The sequence below is a fragment of the Sminthopsis crassicaudata genome, chromosome 3 (genome assembly GCF_048593235.1).
Source record: "Sminthopsis crassicaudata isolate SCR6 chromosome 3, ASM4859323v1, whole genome shotgun sequence".
In the NCBI taxonomy this organism is placed as follows: Eukaryota; Metazoa; Chordata; class Mammalia; order Dasyuromorphia; family Dasyuridae; genus Sminthopsis; species Sminthopsis crassicaudata.
The window spans coordinates 501,724,092-501,743,895 of record NC_133619.1 but is presented as its reverse complement, the minus strand read 5'-3'; the positions used below and the strand labels follow the sequence as shown (position 1 = coordinate 501,743,895).

Genomic DNA, 19,804 nt, shown 5'->3' with positions numbered 1-19,804 from the left:
ACATTTGGGGTAGACGTCCCCATAACGCACACCATTGGTTACCCTCAACTTTGGCCCATCTGCCAAGATGTTAGTTTTATTGGGGTGGAGACACTGCTCATGCTACAGCTTCTTGGTGAAAATTCGGTAACAGGTAGCGACCAAAGGTGGATGATGAGCAGCCCTGAAAAGGGATTGTCAAACATTCATATTAGAGATTCTAGTCTTCCCTGAACACCCACACTCCATAAACAACAACAATAATAACAAAGATATATACACTAGAAATAGGAAGTACTAGTTAGGGCTGATGATCAGTGATTCCTAATTCTTTCAAAGTTGTATCATATTGTTGCCATTTATAAACTGTTCTGTTTCTGCTCACTATATTCTTCATCAATTCATACTAGTCTTCACATGTTTTTCAGAAATTATAATTTCATTATTTCCTTACACCATAATAGTATTCCCTTAAATGTATATACCATACCTCATTTAGTCATTCCCCAGTTTATGAACCATTCTCTCATATTTCCTTTTTTTTGCCACCTTCAAAAGAGCTATAAATATTTTTAGTGTTTTTTATGCTCGGGACTAATTCCTTCCTTAATATACTCTCCCTCTAATTTTTCTTTCTCTCTTGAAATGCGATGTCTGAGCTAGGCTTCTTTTTTTGTTTGTTTTGTCAAAGCTTTAAGGTAGTCAAATGATCTCTTTTTTTTAATCTGTTTTCTGTGTCAGTTGATTTTGCTATGTCTTAGATTTTCTTAGATTTTTTTTCCCATAGTCTTTTGTTTTATTTGTTATCTCCTGGAGACAATGGCTTCTACTTGGTCCATTCTAATTTTCAGGTAGTTTGTTACTTAGATAGACAAAATTTTGTACATTTTGTGACAACCTGATAATTTCTTTTCCAATTCTCTTTCATGACTCTTATTTTTTTCTAATCATTTCCCTTAGTGCTGTTGTTTCATTTAAAAAAAATTTTCTTAACTTAAAAAAACCACAATTTATTGATTCATCTCTTCCAGCAATTTTAATTGAATATTAAGCTGTGTTTTATTTTGTTATGAACTTGTGTTTTGAACATCTCTGTAAACATAATAGCTTTTAATGATGACATTTTTTGTTTGCTCATTCTTCCAGCTTCTTTCCTGATTGGGGGCTTGATTTTAGGGGTAGGATTAGGGGTTGATTCTGCTGTTGCTTTTTTTGGGGGGGGGATATTGAATTGTATTATTTCAGGATCTCAGGATCTGAGCACACACAGCTGCTGTTTGCTTCTGATGCTCCTCCATATACTGGATGGAGCCTTCCACAGCTCCCAACTCAATGCCACTCACCCCAGCTAGGTACTGAGTAGAACAGGGCCTGGCATCTGGAAGACATGAGTTGAAATCCAGGCAAGTAGCTGGCCTAGCTGTGTGACAAACTTTGTTTGCCTCAGTTTCCTAATTCTAAAATGGGAATAATGTTAACACCGACCTCCCCACAGTTGCCTAGAGGATCAAATGAGATGTTTGCAAAGCTCTCAGTATCTGGCATTTAGGAGGTGCTTAATAAATTCTTAATCCCTTCTCTATTGTCCCTTTGCCAGAGAGCTTCTCCTTTTATGTTCCACACTGAGTATACACCAATCATAATATCACGAGGAAGCCATTATTTGTTGTTTAAATTTAACATTTAAAATTTAAATAAATTTAAGGATTAAATCAAACTAGATTTAGCCATTGTCTCCTCAATTCCACTCAGTACCTTCTTTCAAATTCTGGCCCATAACATCTCCTGGTAGGATCAGGTCAATCATACAGGATTAGATAATTATTGTCTCTATTCATTCCAGTGATTTAGCACCTAGTAAGATCCCTAAAGCTAGAGCATTTTCTGGGTTTGTTTGGGAGAGAGGATTAATTCTAGATACTGTCATGGTGGCTCCACCTCTTGGGGAGCGCAGATATAAACTACTGGTTCTCTTCCAGAATTTCCTTTCTTCTCACCACATGAATGAAAAGCGAGGGTAAAGTATTTTGAGAGTAAAGAAAGAAGATCCAGAGCAGGGAGGTAGAAAGGGTATGTATGCATATTTCCTTTTCGTTGCTAAATTGATTAGGAACCAAAAAAAGTCAGTCTTCTGATAGGGAAGGAAGGGGGAAAGGGAAACTGGTATTAGGTGAGGGGTGGTGGTGTCTTGGGAACAGCTATAAAGCCATCCCTCAGGGTAACCGGGACTGGATGGTTGGCCTGGTTGGGAAAGAGCTGGGCAGTGTTAATATCCAACAGTGCTGGGATTTCAGGCTGGGAGTGTTTACCTGTTTTGAGTGATTGGCCCATTTGCCAATAGCTCGTCGGCTTGGAGTAATGTGTTTTTGTTTTTTTTTTAATATTTGAAGGAAATGAGCATTTTCAATTAGAGGTTAGTGAAAATAAAGAGGTGCTCTTTTCCTCTCCGGACTGCCTGCTGTGGCAGGAGCTCTGCTTAGGGCATCCCATCAGCTCCGTCCGAGTTCAGTTCTCGCACATCACCTACTCCGGCCTAGAGCCTTTAATGAGCCTCTACAGATCCGAGTCTTCCTCTCGCCCACCCCAGCTTTTTCCGGGCTGTTTTCTCCGCCCTCCTGCTAGGGGTAGAGCAGTGCAGCCGCCGGGGGTCACTACAGCCCGCTTTCCCAACCCTTGGGCCACAAGAAGTTTGTCTTTACACTAATTCCCTTTCCTTCCCCTCTGGTTTAGATTAACGGAGTGAAGGGAAAGCGCGGGGGGAAGTCTCACAATCCTCTCACTTGTCGCCGCAAAGGGCCTGGAGGTGTCTAGTCCGCTGACATTTGAGGACACTGAGGGTCAGGCGGTTAAGGAGGGCTTAAAACAGTTCCCGATAAATGGTAGGCGATTAGCCACAAATATACGAACTGACTTAATAGAACGGCAGCGGGGTAAGAAAGAGGAGAGCGTAACTGGAAAGCTTGGGGTAGGGGGATTTGTGGAGGGGGCGGGGACACACGTGGGCCGCGCTGCTGCCGCCGCCGCCGCCGCCGCCGGGGCAAGGAACTACATTTCCCAGGCTGAGGCTGGGCATACGCCTCCTCGTTCTCCTTGCCTCCGGCTTTCTTCCTCCCCTTCCTCCTCCCCTTCCTCCTCCTCCTGCAGCCGCTCGGCGCAGTGCCGGTCCCACTCGCTTCCCAGCCTGCCCCGTGCAGCCCGGGCATGCCCAGTGCGGGAGGTGCGGGCCCCGGCCTGGGGAGCGGCGCCGGCTGGAAGGCGGCGGGCGGCGGCGGCGGTGGCGGCAGCCGGGGCCAAGGGAGCCGAGCGGGGCCGCGGGCAGGTTAGCCGTGGGGTCTGAGTGGAAGGATGAGCCAGGCGTGCGCGAGGGCCCGTCGGGGTGGCCAAGGGCAGCGGGGCGGGCTCCGGCTCGGGCTTAGCGAGGGGCCCGGCTTGCACACCCTGGGCAGCTGGGAGCCGCGTGAGCGCGCGCGCGTGTGTGAAGTGTATGTGGGTGCGTGTAATGTGTATGTGCACTCGAGTGTGCGTGCGCGCGTGGGGGCACGATCGGGCTCCTGTGGATTTGTTGAAGTGCACTTAGAGGGCACAGGCCTCCTGCCTCTGGGCAGCCCCGGGAGCGTGGGAGGCCTCGGTGGGGGGACCAAAGATTGAGGGGAAGAGGAGCCTTGGGTTCGGTAGCCAGGCGATCCCCAAGGAAGGACTTCCCAACCTCATGGAGCGTCTAGGGATGGCCAGCCCTGTGGCAATCCATCTGGCAGCCCCGATTCGGAGCTTTAAATTTGGTTTATTTTCTTGCCAAGGCTATGGAGATCGGTTAAAAAAAAAGGCGGGTGGGGTGGCGTTATGGGATTGTTCACTTCGGAAGTTTGGTGGAAAGAGAACTGAACCCAGAAAAGGGCCCAGTCTTGTCTTCCCTACTATCCCGGTGAGTGACCTTGAATAAGTCACTTCACTTCTCCGGGCTTTCCTTGTTTCCTATGTCAAAGGAAGTTCCTCACTGACCTCTGTAGGCCCTTCGAACTCGAATCTAGCATAATTTTCAAGAAGCTTAATTTAAACCTGGATGAATAAACTGCTTTCCCTGATGTCTCCACCTTTATACCAGACTACTTTGTGTCTGAGGGGCATTCTCTATAAAACATTGTTATGTGGAAGGAAAAACTAAAGTCTTTAAAAGCTTGTAAAATTGAAAGGAAATGGTCTCCATCTTTAGGATCAGGAAGCTACCCAGGCAGTCCCCATCGTGTCTGTCAGAGGCCTGTCAATAACTCTCTACTCTAGAGATGCAGATCAAGCAAGCTGAAAATACACACCTGAAGAAACAGCTCTGGTACTGGAGCTATTACCTTATCTTCATGTAGCACTTCAAAGTTTGCCAAGCAAAAAATGTGATCATTCCCATGTTAGGATTGTGACAACTAGGCTTTAAGAGATTAAATCTAGGGTCACCTAACCATTGCTAGAGGCAGGGGTTCAAGTTTCCTGACTCCAAACCTTTCATTTCTGAGTGCGTTGTCTTGGTGAAAAATGTCCTAATCTGAATACTTTGTGGAAGAGGATGGGTATTGGTGTTGGGATGGTTACATGAGGAGGAACAGTATCCAAAACCTTAGGCACTGAAAATGGGCTAGCCAGGAAAGGGGAAGTATGAGATTATAAAAGGTATGACTGCCACTGTGACTAGAATAGTCACAACAAGGCGAAAGATCTGTAGTGAACAGAATGAGTGTTGCTAGACCTCCTGATTTTCTTTAATTTACCTGTATGAAAATATGTGTGCATATGTATATGAGTATATATATGTGGACAAATATATTTTCTTTGCATGTTGACATGAGGAGCAGGCATTTGCTTGGTTGTGCAAATTTTCCTCCTCAGGCTTTGTTCCCTGCTTTTCCAGTTCCCAGTGGCATCCATCCAGCTGGGTCAAACTCAGTTGCAGTTTGGTGAGATGTTAAAGGTTACCAAGTACAGATCTATTCCTATTCTTGAGTTGTGAAACACGAGGTGTTTTCTTCCATAATAAGCCATAAAAAAATCAGTCATATGTTTTATATTAAGGATTTTTGGTTGGCAAGGAATTTGGGAGTTGAATGTGAAGGATATTTTTAGCAAAGTAGTCTGACTTTTCTACTCTTTTATAGGTGTCCTTTTCCCCACCTCCAAATTCAAATTAATATGTATTTATATTCTTCGAATCAGAACCTTTGTTAGTCCTCTGCAAAAAATTACATCCATTCTAGCATACTTATTGATGTGAAGTGAAAATTCAAATGTAGATGGTCCCACAAGGTAGATGACATCATTTGTATGGCCAGCTTTTTGTATGTTTACTGCTGTGTGGTTTATTGAAGAGTTGTATTTGTGACAGGAATATAGCTCAGAGTATACAAGAGCTTAAATCTCGAAGGAACTACTTTATATAGTTTTGCCCTTCATTCTCCTAGGACATTAGAGAGGTGGTACCATGACATGCAAATAAATTCAATTCTAAGTGAGGGAGGGGTGGGCAGTGGCCCTTTTAAGCTAAGGTTTTTAAAGGTCTCAGTTTGATTAAGGTGGTGCTCAGTCTGTGGCAGTTGTGATTTGTCTTTCATTCTCAATGAAGACTAACTTCATTGCCATGATAAGCAAGTGAATTGGATTTAAGTGAGGAAAGGCTGTGAGATAATGGAAAGTTGAATACAAAGGTAGGTTGAAATAGATTCCTCCCTCTTTTTGAACAATATATTACCATACCACCCTCAAGTATTACTGATTTGTGACTGTACTCCCCTAACTTCTCAGGGCAATCACTAATACTGCTATCTGGCTAATCCATGAATATACGAGGAAAGAGAGAAGCAGCCAGCCGCCTTTCCCAGATCCTAGGTGGGTAAACCAAGACAGAAAGTCATCTCTTTCCCCTCCCCCCTTCAGAATTTCATCAACTGGAGTATTTTTCCAAGTGAAAATTTAATTTAAGTAGTTGTAGGGAGAACTAATATATGATAAAGGGAGAAAAGAGAGATCTGTGTTCCATTAAGATTTTAGCTGTTAGCAGCTAGACACACAGCTCACATAGTTGTCTTGCCCCAGAAGAACTTAGAAACACGAACACAGCCTTCTTAGGCAAGAAAGCTGTTAGTTATTTGCATAGGTGAATGTGTTTAAATATGAATTAAAATTCCGCTTTGTCTGGATTTTAAACATACTACCCAATACTAGTTTTTCACATTTTGGTTAAATTTATCATTTCATGGAGATCTTTTAAAAATCCTGTTAATTTTCTGTATATATCAAATGTTAACTGAATGCCTACTTTTGGAACCATGATAGGCAGGCTTGAATAGAAGGACTCTTGCTTTGGATGGCAATCAGGCAGTCATACCTCCTTACCCAGATGGTAATATTATTGATGAAGAACAAATTAGAAAAAATAAAATCAGTACTGTTGCTCTGTGACTTGGAGTTCAATCATATATCAGTAATCCTTGGAGTAGTACAATAATATATTCAAAAGGCATGTGTGTAATTTATTTCAATTTGCCATCAACTCTTACTATGTGACTTAAACTACTCTGTGTGTTGATTTTATCCATATATAAAATAGGATTAAATAATTCCTTTTTTTCTGCTTGACAGAAAAACAAAAATTAGAAACAATTGCTTTGAGGTCTTTTGGAAAGAAAGGGCTTTAAAATTCAAGGTAGTAATGTGAGAAGGATCTGAATGTCTTTAGGTATTTATAGATTAGGGGCATCTAGGTGGATAGACTGCTTGATCTGGAGTCAGAAAGAGCTGAGTTCAAATCTCACCTCAGATACTTAAACTGTGTGGCCCTGAGCAAGTTACTTAACATTATTTATCCCATATCCTCATCTGTAAAATGAACTGAAAAAGGAAATGGCAAACCACTGTAGTATTTTTGCCAAGAAAACCCTAAATAGGATCACAAAAAGCATGACTGAAATAACTAAATAATAGCAATAAGGTAAGATTGAGAAATCCATTGATTTCAATTTGAAAGTTGACTTATAGCCCAGAGCATATCAAAGTGTTTCTCTTTGTAAGATTGATATTGATGCCTTTCTCCAGTCCTTTAGCTTGTCATTTAGCTATGTGTTTTACAATATAATATTTTTCTTTCTCCACTAGGCTCTGTGTTTTCAGGCTCCTCACGATGAGAGATTTTGGGGTCCTTATCTTCCCTTCTCCTTGTAGTTGATAGTTTGGGTGGTGGAAGTGATGCAGAAGTAGAGATGGCTGATAGTGTCAAAACATTTCTCCATGATCTTGTCAGGGTGAGTAAAGCTATCCTTCCTATTATTTCCTGGTCATTTTGCTGAAGGAGTTGACTTTAAAGGCTCCCTTGTCTTCTGAGACACTGCTCTTTCTCCTGGTCCTACTGCTGTCTGTTTTTTCTCTATCTCCTTTATTTAATCATTATCCATCTCCTTTTCCTATTCCACAGGGCTTTGTCCTGAGTCCTCTTCTCTTCTCTACTCTCTTATATACTCTCTGGCTTCCTATGTTTTTCTTATTTTTTTTATTTGGAACATTTTAAATGTAAGTTGCATTTACATTCTGCTTATTGTATAATTTTTTTGTCAATTTTTTTTATTAAAGCTTTTTATTTATAAAACATTTGCATGGATAATTTTTCAACACTGACCCTGTTGGTGATGTTTTTTGTTTCATTTTTTTAAGACTCATAGAATTGTAAGATTTCTCAGAACTCAAATGTTTCCACTCCTTTTCTTAAACATGAGACATGTTCCTTGGTCATACAGCTAAATAGGAATGTGACTGGAACCCAAGTCTCCTGATTCCCAGTTTCTTCTTTAAATTCCATCATTGCCTCCAAATTGCTACTTAATCCATTCAGTTGCTTAGATAAAAGGAACAAAGCTCACAGAGACTGCAATAATTCATTCATAATCAAGATCCCTTTAATCTCTTTGGACCAAGATCTCTTGGATAAGATTGGTAAATGTCCCTAGAATCCCCACCATGACAAGAACAGAGAAGTCAGGAGAAAAAGTGGCCCACTATCTTTATTATTTCCCTTTTATAGTCACCCAATTCCGCCCATGTGGAGCTGGTGCCATTAAGAGGGCCAAAAGGAGAGAAAATGTTGAATTTAAGCAGATACTGGCTATAAATTGACCCTCATCCATATAGATTTCCTTTTGTGTTACCTTTTAAGTTTATTTTTGTCTTATGGACTGTTCCATCAACAAAGTGAGTAGAATTGCTTTCAGTTTTTTTTTTTTAATTAGTTGACCCCTGCTTTTACTTGCCTTCCTTGTTTTATATCAGTATATTCCTTGCTTTAAAAATAAAAGATCGTAACACTTTTGCTTATAGGGAATCAAGGACTCCATCTGGGGCATCTGCACCATCTCCAAATTGGATGCCCGGATCCAACAGAAAAGAGAAGAGCAGCGTCGAAGAAGGGCAAGCAGTGTTCTAGCACAGAGAAGAGCCCAAAGTGAGGAGCGGAAGCAGGAGAGGTGAGGAGAGCAAATCATTATAGTGAGATTAGTTTTTGGACTTCACTTGGTAATTCCTAGTGGAGATATGATGTGATTATTTGAAGAGGATTGACTCAGAATCCTATCAATGATTCTCCATTTTTTTGAAGTTGCAATACTCTACTATTGAGGGTCTAATTTATTTTTCAACTTCCCTAATAAAATACAGTGTACTATTTAATTTTTAAGACAAAATGTGTTAAATTTAACTTTGATTTGAATGTTTTTGAGACTTCTGCAATAGTCTTTTAATAGTGTTTTAATTTTTTCATTCTAGTGATTGAAAAACCTTTTTGAGTATAAATTAGAATAGCAAATCCTCAAATTCAGTAAATCGTCTATTGCTTGTAGGACAGCATGCTAAGCACAGTGGTAGCTGCAGTGTTTGAGTTCTGTCATAAGTTTGTAGTTAGTAAAATATGAACACCATAATTAAGTCTTAGAGTTAAAATAACTTGACCACAGTCACATAACTAAAAAATTTCAGTGTGAATTTGAACCCAGATCTTGAGACTTGAAATTGAGCACTTCCAAACCTCACTCCTAACCTTAAAACTTCACTGTAATTATAAAGTGCAGTGTGATGATCAAGGGGGAAAGGTTATTAATAACTGAAACAGAGAAGGCTTTTTGGAGAAAGTAGCTTTGGAGTTGAAGCTGTAAAGTGTAATAGGAATTTAATATGTGAAAGGAAAAACATACCAGTCATCAAGAACAGATTGAGCATGGAGGTGAATGAGGTTGGAAAGAGATATTAAAAACTGGAAATTGGAAGGGAGAGCGTTTAAAGATAATACTATAGATTTGGCTATATAGTAGATAGTTCAGGTTGTTAGGAAAAGTAACAATTGGAGGGATATCAAGAGAGTATGATGACTTGTGTGAAGCCAAGGGGCAAGACCATCACTCAAAAGTAATGGGTCAGCAGCATCAGATCTTCAAGAGAGGTGAGACTGAAAATGCCCTTGGATTTGACAATTATTAGACCATTGGCTATTTTTGGAAAGTTTCTGTAAAGTATTGGGGATGAAAACCATATTAAAGAAGATAATGAAGAAGTAGGTGCTGGGAAAGGAGGAGGAAATATATGGATTATTTTTTCTTTTTTTTTTTAACTTAATAGTTTTTTCCCCCCAATTACATATATAGTTTTCAACATGCATTACTTTTTCAGAGGTTCTCTATGAAGGGAAGAAGACAAAAGGACAGTTGCTAGATGTGCTTAAAAAGGACAGAGTATCCTTTTTTCTTTTCCAGAATTGGTTAAGTCCTCAGCAAGTTTTTATTTTTAAACTTTTATCGATGACTGGTTTTTATATCATGGTTGTTTTTGGCTATATCCGTCCTGCTGATTGCTTGTGCTGAAATTTCTTTGTAAAGAAAAAAGGAGTTCACCAAGAATAACTGATGCAATGATAGGTTTGAAAGTAGTTGCAATACTTTACCATACATTCCTTTCTTTAACAAGAGGAAGGAGAGCCTGTTTCATGATCTTTTCTTTGGGATCAAAACTGATTATTATTTCATTTTAATTTTTTCATCTTTTATTGTAGTTACTGTATAGTAGACTGTTTCTGCTTACTTCGCATCAGTTTGTCAGACTCTTATGTTTTTCTGAATTCCTATTTGGTCATCTGTTATTACGCAATGCCCTTCTACTTATTTGGCCCTTTCCCTAATCAATGAGCAAATTTCTTTTTCTTTTTTTATTATAGCTTTTTATTTACAAGATATATGCATAGGTAATTTTTCAGCATTGACTGTTGCAAAACCTTTTGTTCCAACTTTTCCCTTCCCCCCACTCCCTCCCCTAGATGGCATGTTGGCCAATACATGTTACATATGTTAAAGTATAAGTTAAATACAATATATGTATACATGTCCATACAGTTATTTTGCTGTATAAAGATTATTGGACTTGGAAATAGTGTACAATTAGCCTGCGAAGGAAATAAAAAATGCAGGCGGACAAAAATAGAGGGATTGGGAATTCTATGTAGTGGTTCATAGAATGAACAATCTTTCATGAGTGTATAGATAGATGGGAAGGAGCCGTGAAGATGGAGGAAAGAGGGTGATTGCTGGAACAAGGTCCCAGAAGGTGTGGGATTAGAAGATTGAGCCTTATTAGTAAGTTGAGATATTTGTTCCTTTGAGATAGGAAAGAAAAAAAATATACACTAATATTCCAATAAATTTAGAAAGCACTACTTAGTCACTCTCCAAACAAATACTTAATTATTGAAAAAATGCTGTTAGTGATCTTTGGTATATATAGAAACTTGATTCCTATCAATGGTCTTCTTGCTGGTATATGCTGAATAGTAGAATCTCTAGTCACTAAAAAAGTCTGGACATTTTAGTTACTTTATTTGTATAATGTCCAAATTACTTTTCAAATAGTTGGGCCAATTCTCACAGCTCCACTAAAAATGTACCAGTATACTTATCTGTCCACATCTTCTGTTATCTTTGCTGGTTGTGAACTATTCAATTAAAAAAAAATTAAAAATCAATATGATAGAATATAAGAGAAAAGCAGATAGGCAGGAGCAGCCTACTTGCTTCACAGACATGTGTGGGATCTTTTTTTTTTTTTTTTTTTTTTTTTTTTTTTTAGTGAGCCAAGGATAGTGAGCAGAATTTTCCAGTGCTGTGCTTGGAATGGAGGAGTATTCTGGGTGAGTAAATTTTTGCCACTCTTGCCCTTGACCAGAATCCAAACCAAAGTATTCCAAAATGTACTTCTTTGGTCCTCTGATATCTTTAGGGAGTAGAAATACTCTTTAAATCTTGAGTATTGATATTTTTCATAAGGGCTATGCATGCTGTTGAGTAGGTTTATCTGTTGGGTTGAGGGGAAAGGGTCTCAGTGCTTCTGACAATCAAAATCCAAATCAAAAATAATCGGATCAAGTGCCTCATAGTCAACTGAAAATTGATGAACACAGGACTATTTAATTTAATTTGGACTTCTTAAGAGTGGTTAGTGTTTGAATTTTCGCTTTAGGCTCCTTTCGTATTGAAGTAGGAATCAGTGTATAATAGACGAGAGTCTGCTCGCTTTAAGGAACCAAATATTCTTCTGTTCCCACTAGATCCTGGTTTCAGGGTTTAGTCCCCAGAATGCATTTAAATTTGTGGGTCTGGCTTTCTCATAGTACTAGCAAGATGCTTGTCAGCCAGACCATTAGCTGAGCCACTAGGTTTCTATATTTTAAAATTCTCATTAGTTTTGAATATAGTTAAGTAGTGAACTTGTCCTTTTTATCATCCCTATTTATTTGGAGCCTTGGGAGATGGAAATGAACTAAGAAAGTCCCAAATAAAGATGGCTAATTGTAGAGGCTAATCTTGATAAGACAAAGAAAGAAGGTTTATATAGTATTGGGCGTTTTCAACCCCAACTCCCCAGTGAGGCTGGTCTTACCTGACCAGCAATGCTCGCTCACCTGAATAGTGAATATCTTGAGTAATGAGGGGCAAGAGCCAGGATGTTGTGAGACTGTTTATTAACAAAGCCAGCAAGCCCTTTTATCTTCTCAGTATATGCCTCTAGTTCCTATAGCTTAACATAAGCACATTCTAGCCTGTAGCAGATATATCATTCCCTACAGGAAGTTACATGTAAGTACCAAGTGAGCATTCCTTTCTGGATAAGGTATATAGGTATTGTTCGCATCCCAGGTCTGGCATGCTTCTCCTGGGAACTGCCACATAGTTTCTTGGGTGGGACCCCTTCTTCTCAACGCCATCTCGTTCACCCTAAAAGGTTCCCGTAGTTTACCTGAGCTGTGCCTTGTGTGATGTCAAAGGGTGCGGTAGGTTGGCAAGTCCTCTTACAGTATAGTAGGAAGTTCTCAACATTTTTTATTTTTCCGAGGACTATTGATTAGAACATTTGAACTTGTATTTTTAATGAAAACGTTTCATATTTATATTATTGAATTTCTTCTTTAGCTGAGTCTCCTCTTGTTTTACCGAGTATTTATTCCTGTGCTTCAGTCAGTAACAGCTCAAATTATTGGTAAGTACATAAATAGTTCTCTTTATCTTTATACACATTTTATCTTTCCTCACTTGGGACTAAGGTGAGGAGGGAGATCATGACTTTTACAGATGTTATGCTAGTAATGAGGGGCAAGAGCCAGGATGTTGTGAGACTGTTTATTACAAAGCCAGCAGCCAAAGGGGCAACATCCTACTTCTAAGTAAGCACTGTTTTGCTGGCCAATCCTAAATCCTTTCTGGTTTTGATTGAAAATCAAAAAAATTAAAGATTGTGGCATGGGTCCATATGGCAGCTAGCATGAACTGATTCTAGTGGTTCTTAAGCCAGAAATAGGAGAGGAATGAGAGAAAAGCATGAAAAACACGAGAGTCTAGTGGGTTTTCTAGGGTCTTTTTCTACAGCTTATAGTGACTTTTTTCCTTCCCCTCTTAGGAGATCCCTCCCTTCATGGGGATGTCTGGTCCTGGCTGGAGTTTATCCTCACCTCTATCTTTAGTGCTCTGTGGGTGCTCCCCCTCTTTGTGCTCAGTAAAGTGGTGAATGCCATATGGTTTCAGGTAAGTCCAGGTCAGAAATATAGCTCTTGGCCCTGAAGCATGGTAATTTGGTATCCTTCAAAGAAGTCTAGAAACAAGAACTATTGATAGCTGTTTGTTTCCTTGAATGTGTCTCTGCATGGTAGCACCACCAAGAAAAACCTAGCTGTGCTCATGGGGGAATTCTTAATGTTACTTTTAAATGGAATCACTGGCTATTTTGGAGGTAAGTAGAGCAACCTGTTGCTGAATACCTTCCTGAATGGGGAGAGAGACTTTTCTTGGAATTCCTGTCTAAGATAGCAGTTCTAGTAGAGGCAATGGACTTGAGGCTTTAGAACAAAAGTTTTGTGTTTTGTTTTGTTTTTTTAATAGTTTTTGATTGTCAAAGATTCCTTTGTCAAGTGAAGCCTGATCTTTTGTCAGAATAATATGTTTAAATGGACAAAGTAAAATCTGAGATTAAAAAGTAAACCAATTATATTGAAATATAGTTAATTGAAATGTTTATTAAAAAGCCAAATTCACAGATTCTGGGTTAAGAGCACTTGCATTAAGATTTATGGCCTAGATCTTTCTGGTGAATTGCTTACTGTGTTGCAGGATATTGCTGACCTAGCATTCGAGGTATCTGGGAGGAAACCTCAACCATTCCCAAGTGTCAGCAAGATCATCGCTGACATGCTTTTTAACCTCTTACTACAGGCTCTTTTCCTGATCCAGGTGAGATTAGCTTTCTAATGACGTAAAACAGGAAGGGGGCAAAGTGGAAGGGGTCTTTCATCAGTGCTGCCCAACACTCTAGGTAGGATGGGGTACTGCCCAGCACTAGGTAGGATGGGGTATATCATATTCTTCTAGAAGTCTGATTTAGTAATAAAGTGAGAGTGGCTCTCCCTTTATAAATGCATTTAGTTGGGGGAATGAATAAAGATGGCATTCTTGCCATCTTGAAAAAGATCTTGAAAAAGAACTCAAGTTGGTTGTGATTCCTCTACAGGGCATGTTTGTCAGTCTATTCCCGATCCATCTCATTGGCCAGTTGGTCAGTCTCCTGCACATGTCTCTTCTCTACTCACTTTATTGTTTTGAGTACCGTTGGTTCAACAAAGGTGAGTGGTTACTACTCCAGAGGAGATCATATCTTAAATAGGTTTTTAAAAAGAAGTTAACAGTTTTTACTCCTCAACATTGCCAGAAAGATGGACTCCTTCCCCAGAATTCAAAATTTGGACTGAGCCATAGATGATAGAGCATTCAAGAATGTTGCCAAAGATTAGAGGTGTTCCTACAATTTGGAATAGATATGAGGTTCTGTGTTTTGCACAAAGAATGTCAACAAAACTTAATATAAGTATGAAAAACATAGGAGCTAGGAGCTGGAGATGTGCAAATTTGGAGAAGGCATGGTTACTACCCTTAATGCAGCTTAGTTTAGTAAGGGGAAAAGAGTATAGTTAATTAGCATGAAATAGTATCAGGACCAGGTCTCTATAAATTTGTTATCTAATCTTGGGGTAGCTAGTACTGAAGTGGATTGAGTTCTAGATCTGGAGTCAGGAAGATCTGTGTTCAAATCCAGCCTCAGACTCTTTATTAGCTATTTGACCCTAGGCAAGTCACTTAATCTTTGTTTGCCTCTTTTTTTTTTTCATCTGTAAAGTTATAATAGGGATTATAATAGCATCTACCTCCCAGAGTTATTTTAAGGATCAAGAGAGATACTTTTGTAAAGTGCTTCTAACAGTGCCTTATATATAGCACTAGTAACCTGCTATATATTGGTGACTTACTATTATCTGCATCAAGGAAATCTTTTCTGTGTCAATTGCCACTGTGATTTTTCTAAACCTCTCTTCCCCTGCAGCTTTCTATACTATCTTGCCCTCTCATTTGAGGACCTTGACTCATACTTAACTATTTAAAAAATAAGTAAAGCTATTCAATTTGAGTGTTCTGTTCTCCTATTCATAACATAGTCCTCTGAATCATCTATTATCTTCTACATCTCACCAATCTCTGAATAAGTTGCCTTTCTTTCAAAGGCCAATGTCTCTGTATATTCTGGATCATATTCTCTCCCAAATTTCTAGCAGCTTGTCCCTGCTATCATCATTCTAGTTTGATCTCTGACCCTAGTGACCAAATACTAACTAAATACTTAGTACACTTTCCCAGGAGTCTTCGCTTCATTGGCTCTGATGATGAACAGAGGAAAGAGAAGATGTTTAATTTCTGTGTTTTTTTCTAACCTATGAACTCCTTCCCTGCTTCCTACAAACAGACCTACATTTGTTTATGCTACCTGTTTCCTCTTTCTCAACTAAACTCATTGTAGGGGCCTACATTTTTGTCCTCATTATCTGAAACTGCACTCTCTAAAATGAGTGATTTAAAATTTAAAGTGGTGATTTAAAAAAAAACAATTCATATTGATTTCACTGTGATATCTGGCATAATGCAGTTTGTTATATTTGGTATTTCTGCGTTCAATACGCAGTCAATATATATCAGATGGGAATTTAAAATGCATCAAAAGAACTTACTACCAGACATCAAATTCTAAACAGTCCACCTGTGTATTTAAATTTGACTGACTAGAACAGTTCACCTCCCCGCCCCCCCAAAAGTCCTCCATTCCCCAATTTGCCTTTTTTCAAATCTAGTATTAGTGGTCTATACCAGACTCACAGCACCAGTAGCTCCCCATATCTTTCAATGGGAAGCCAGTAATATTTTAGTAGCTTCTTGTAGCATAGCTCAAGAATCTTGTTCAATATCTCTGTGCTGCCTGTTTTAGTCCTGGTTTGGTCTTCTAATTAGCATGTTAGCCCATTTGTTTCAAGGTTCAGTTCAACTCTAATCATCCCTTAATTGCCAAGACTAATGGCCTATTTCTTAGTCCACATTGCCTTTCTTTGTATCTGTAGTGCTTAGGACAGTATCTAGCATATACTAAACATTTAATAAATGCTTTTGACTTGACATCTCTGATTCTTTTCATTCTTTTTCTGGTTCTTCATCCTTGTCACATATACGTCTACTGTAGACCTGCTAAAGCTCTACCCTGGGTCTTGTGTTCCCTCTGTACTGTCTTACTTGCTGATCTCATCAATTCCCATGAATTCAGTTACCATTTCTCTCTATATATCTCATCTCCTTGTTCTAATCCTAATTAATTTTAGAAAAATAATAAATTCACTTTTGGAAATGTTTGTGCCAGTGGTGTAGACATTTAGTTTTAAGAAATGCCTATAGGCAGTTAGAAACAAAGTTCTGGAGCTTAAAAGAGAAAGTAGGGATGAAGAAAATAATTTACATAAATTTAATAGTTCAATTCAGTTCCAGTTGATCAATGATGGACAGAATCAGCTACACCCAGAGAAGGAACACTGGAAATTTGAGTGTAAACTATTTGCACTATTGTCTTTCTACCCAGGTTACTTATACCTTCTGAATCCAATTCTTACTGTGCAACAGGAAATTCGGTTTTACACACATATATTGTATCTAGGATATACTGTAACACATTTAACATGTATGGGATTTCCTGTCATCTAGGGGAGAGGATAGAGGGAGGGAGGGGAAAATTCGGAAAAGAAGTGAGTACAAGGGATAATATAAAAAAATTACCCATGCATATGTACTGTCAAAAAAATTATAATTATAAAATTAATAGAAATTTAATAGTTCAAGCCCTAAGAGTAAATGAAGTTGCCAAGAGAGAATGAGTAAATGGAAGAGAATAGTAAACAGAAATTTAGGGAATATCTGTAAGGTATCTGAGAAGATAAAGCCAATAAAAGGAAAATAGATAAATATTTAAGAAATCCTGGTCTGGGAGTATCAAAATGACTTGTTCTTCCAGATTGTTTTTCAGGACACTCTCCTAAATGAATTTAATCTTTGTAATCACATTCTCTCCAATGGTGGTTTTACAGTAGAAATTTCTTATAGTAAATAACATTATAATGAAAATCATAATGCCCATAGTAGTATGAGTTCACTGGTAGTGTGAGCTCACTCAGTGGGGTATTTTAAATTTGCGTTTTATTAGGAATTGAAATGCATCAGCGATTATCCAACATTGAAAGGAACTGGCCTTACTACTTTGGATTTGGTCTACCCTTGGCCTTCCTCACAGCAATGCAGTCTTCTTACATCATCAGGTAATCTGAATTAAAGAATTTGGGGTAGGTTGTAAGGATAAAAGCTGGGATTTGGTCTGTACATATCCAGTAGAATCATTTGAGCTTTGTCCCACTTCTAGAAAGTATCTGGCTAACCTGTTCCATAGTAAATTTATAGATTCTCACAGGAATTGGAAGATGTGAGAGTGATATCCTTTGGGGTCCTTTTGATTTCCCATATCACCCCACTTAGAAGTTAGGTTTTCTGTGATGCCATTTCAACTTTCTTTTATCTTTCTATAGTGGCTGCCTCTTCTCTATACTCTTTCCTCTGTTCATCATCAGCGCCAATGAAGCGAAGACTCCTGGGAAAGCGTAGTAAGTATTTAGTCAGTATTTAGTCACAAGGGTCAGAGATCATACTAGAAGTATTGAATGTAAGGATAGGATTTAGCAACCCTAAACAATTGGGCTTAATTTTTGGTTTTTCTTTTGACTTTTCCTGTGTCGAGGAGTCAAATGATACTTTTCTGGGTAAAAATCCTGCTTACTTACTGGCTCTCTATAAATCAGAACACAGATCTTTATATTCTCAAAATATAAAGCTGTTCAGAAAATCTCTAGTGCAACTCCTGCCCTGGGGGTGTCACACTGAATATACATGAAAACAGATTAAAGATTTGTACTCAGATAGGAAGGGCATGTGACAAGAACAAGAGCCAACATGGTTCAAATACAAAGTCTGACATGTTTTTTTTTCTTTCAGCCTCTTCCAGTTACGTCTCTTTTCCTTGGTGGTCTTCTTAAGCAACAGACTTTTTCACAAGACAGTCTACCTGCAGTCTGCCCTGAGCAGCTCAGCTTCTGCCGAAAAGCTCCCCTCACCTCACCCATCTCCTGCCAAACTGAAGGCTGCCCACTGAGCTGCCTCCAAGGGGAGGGATGGCTTTGGGGGGAGGCACTAGTGGTGGCTTCCTCAGTTTCCCCTCACCCAGGGAAAGCAGGACTCACCCTGCCAAGGGCCTTCAGCACATTCCCGTTGTTTTCTGTGGGATCTGGAGTTTTACTGTCTTGTGAGTGTAGGCCAGAATCTTCTTGACGCCAGATGTGGATTTTTAATGCTGTCGCGCATCTCGATGACTGCAGATTTTTCTGCAGCTGTTTTCTAGCCTTTGCCAGCCCTGTGCCTGTGCTGATTTGAACACTTTGCTTTTCTTCCCGTGCCATCCCTCCCCTTTGCTCTGCCACCTTTGGATGAATGGATTTTGTAAATCCAGTTTGTGTGAGTGTGTATGTTTGTATGTGTGTGTGTGTGTGTGTGGTTTTTGTTGTGGTGGTGGGTTTTTTGTTTGTTTGGGTTTTTGTTTTGTTTTGTTTTTTGGTGAAACCCACTCATTGAGTGTGGAGGGAGGAGGAGTCTCCCAGCTAGTCCTGGTTGCCTCCTTCTGCAGCCTCCACTGTCTTTGGTTCTTGTAACTCAGGTTAGGTTTTCATCCCTCCTATTTCACAGCAAAAAAAGAAGAAAACAAAAAAAGAACCAGAAAAGGTGGGACTAGGTAGGGAATTGACCTCACCACCATGTGTATTGGTTTGGAGAACTAATGTGTCTCCATCCATTTGTTTGCAGGAGAGGAGGACATAGGAGAATTCTCTCACTGGTACTTTTAGGGATCCCTAATCTCAAGGGGATGTACCAGCTCTGGACAAGTGCCACCATTATTAGCACAGAATGCCCTGAAAAGTCAAGCTTTTGCTAAGCACTGGGTACAACTCAAAAGAGCCGGAGGTCTGAAATTCACTTTGTCAGGGCCACTGCCAGTTATATCCGGCACTTCAAGGTGATGTTGGGTGCTGCATGTGATCAGGAACTACAGTAGAAAACTTAATGAAAAACATTAAATCTGTAGCTGGATGGTTTTTCTGTCATTTATACAGTAAGGTTGGAGGTCCAGCACATGTTAAAAAATTGTACAGTTTAAAAGAAGAAAGAAATTAAACAAGTAGGAGCTTCTGGTTTCTCATGGAAACAGGCATACTGATTGGTGAAAATCATGAAGTTTATAATGGTATTTAAGGAATACAAGGTCTTGTTTGGGTTCAGAAAAAGGGAATTTAGAGTAAATGGGAAGTTTATTGCACTAAGCATAATTGATGGGGAGATGGTTCTGCAAAGTGTTGATCTGAAACTCAGGTCTCATCTCTTTCATGTAGTTTATAGAGGGGGATAAGCTTATGTCCACTCATTTAGTGGTTGGTTCTCAAAAACTGATGAGTTTGGAATTGATGAATTCACTTATGTCTGTAAAATGTCTTTATGTACATTTCTGCTGTATATGTTTCATAAAGGGAGAAAGATCAATTTAGATTCCAGTGTTTCTCATGCATTAAAAATTCTCATAAGGCAAGGGAAAAAATAAGCAGCTTACTCGAAGCATTAAGAAAGCCTTTAAGGAAGGGTAGTCTGTAATATAACTACTGTTGGTTATCAGATGAACTACTTCTCTGGTGTTTTCACAAAAAAAAAAAATTAAATAAAATGCTAGAGTTGTCCACATTTGTGGGTGGGTGATTGTGAGTTTGTCTTACAAGGGGAAGCACTAAGTTGGCAATTATATACAATGAAAATTTGTGCAC

General features: G+C 39.2%; 1 protein-coding gene across 4 annotated transcripts; it reads left to right on the top strand.

The window, feature by feature from the left end:
• The first annotated feature begins 1,943 nt into the window (after positions 1–1,943).
• Positions 1,944–19,724, top strand: EI24 (EI24 autophagy associated transmembrane protein). Of its 4 annotated transcripts, none has more exons than XM_074303885.1 (12): positions 3,198–3,298; positions 5,764–5,847; positions 7,114–7,259; positions 8,326–8,471; positions 11,113–11,173; positions 12,453–12,519; positions 12,937–13,061; positions 13,644–13,763; positions 14,041–14,152; positions 17,098–17,209; positions 17,474–17,548; positions 17,937–19,724. In XM_074303885.1, the coding sequence occupies exons 3-12, from the start codon at positions 7,218–7,220 to the stop codon at positions 18,091–18,093; spliced, it is 1,017 nt and encodes a 338-aa protein (XP_074159986.1). In that variant the 5' UTR covers positions 3,198–3,298; positions 5,764–5,847; positions 7,114–7,217; the 3' UTR covers positions 18,094–19,724. The 4 variants fall into 4 exon arrangements, with proteins under 4 accessions (XP_074159988.1, XP_074159985.1, XP_074159986.1 ...); XM_074303886.1 differs by lacking the exon at positions 3,198–3,298 and adding an exon at positions 5,647–5,666; XM_074303887.1 differs by lacking the exons at positions 3,198–3,298; positions 5,764–5,847 and adding an exon at positions 1,944–2,049.
• Positions 19,725–19,804: the final 80 nt, after the last annotated feature.